Genomic DNA, 1,194 nt, shown 5'->3' with positions numbered 1-1,194 from the left:
CGGTGAGGGACCCCAAAAACGGGGCGGAATGCATTGGGTTGGGGTTGGGGTTGGGGTTGGGGTTGGGGTTGGGGTTGGACCCCCAAACGTGGGAGGAATGGGAGGACCCTGGCTAAGGGGGAGGACTGGGGGGGTCCCCAAAACTGGAGGGGGAATGGGGGACCTTTGGGGGGCGTGGCGGTGAGGGGACCCCCAAAACCTGGGCTGGGAATGTGGGACCCCAAACACGGGGGGAAACGGGGACCCCACGGGACGGGGTGGCTGAGGGAGAGACCCCACAACCTGGGGGGGGAATGGGAGACCCCAAACCTGGGGGCAGTGTGAGGGACCCCAGAGGGCAGGGGGGCTGCACTGACCCCTTCCCCCACAGCCCCTCGGACGCCGGCCCCGGGGCGGAGCGGGTGCCGTGCAGGGGCACCGTCTGCATCTCAGGTACGGGAGGGGGGACCCCATCCCCACCCCCTGCCCCCCGGGGGTGTCTGCATCCCAGGTGGGGGGCCTGGGGTCTCTGGGGGGGTCCCAAGGGGTCTCATCCCCTCCTGCCCCCCAGACCTGCGCATCCCGCTGATGTGGAAGGACACCGAGTACTTCAGGAACAAGGGGGGTGAGTGTCGGGGTGTTGGGGGTCCCCCCTTTCCCACTGACCCCCTGTGACCCTCCTGGCCCCCAGCCTGACTCCCCCTGTGCCCCCCCCAACCTGCACCTCCGTGCCCTGTTCCTGCTGCTGCAGGTGGGGGCCGAAATCCCCCCGACTGCCCCCAACCCCCCTGTGACCCCCCGGCCCCACTGACCCCCCCGGGACCCCCTCTGCCCCCAGAGCTGCACCGCTGTGCCGTGTTCCTGCTGCTGCAGGTGGGGGCCGAGATCCACGACACCCCCACGGTGCTGGTGGACAGGACCCTCACCGACATCTGCTTCGAGGGAGCCGTGCTCTTGTGAGGGGGGCACGGGGCCCCGACAGCCCTGCACACCCTGGGGGACCCTGACCCCCCTCGGGACCCCTGACCACCCCATACATCCCTGTGGGGCACCTGCCCTCCCCTCAGGACCCCTGACCACCCCACACATCCCTGTGGGACACCTGACCCCCCCTTGGGACCCCCGACCACCCCACACATCCCTGTGGGGCACCTGACCCCCCCTCAGGACCCCTGACCACCCCACACATCCCTGTGGGACACCTGACCCCCCCTC

General features: G+C 70.3%; 1 protein-coding gene across 1 annotated transcript; it reads left to right on the top strand.

Annotated features, from left to right (window-relative positions):
* Positions 1-161: 161 nt before the first annotated feature.
* On the top strand, positions 162-1,001 carry LOC108491997 (rhotekin-like). The gene is made up of 3 exons (XM_017803779.1): positions 162-432; positions 551-604; positions 818-1,001. The coding sequence occupies exons 1-3, from the start codon at positions 294-296 to the stop codon at positions 937-939; spliced, it is 315 nt and encodes a 104-aa protein (XP_017659268.1). The 5' UTR covers positions 162-293; the 3' UTR covers positions 940-1,001.
* The last annotated feature ends 193 nt before the right edge of the window (positions 1,002-1,194 follow it).

The sequence above is a fragment of the Lepidothrix coronata genome, unplaced genomic scaffold, assembly GCF_001604755.1.
Source record: "Lepidothrix coronata isolate B3197 unplaced genomic scaffold, Lepidothrix_coronata-1.0 Scaffold4039, whole genome shotgun sequence".
Classification (NCBI taxonomy): domain Eukaryota; kingdom Metazoa; phylum Chordata; class Aves; order Passeriformes; family Pipridae; genus Lepidothrix; species Lepidothrix coronata.
The sequence above is the reverse complement of the archived record's forward strand: the minus strand, read 5'-3'. Positions and strand labels throughout refer to the sequence as shown.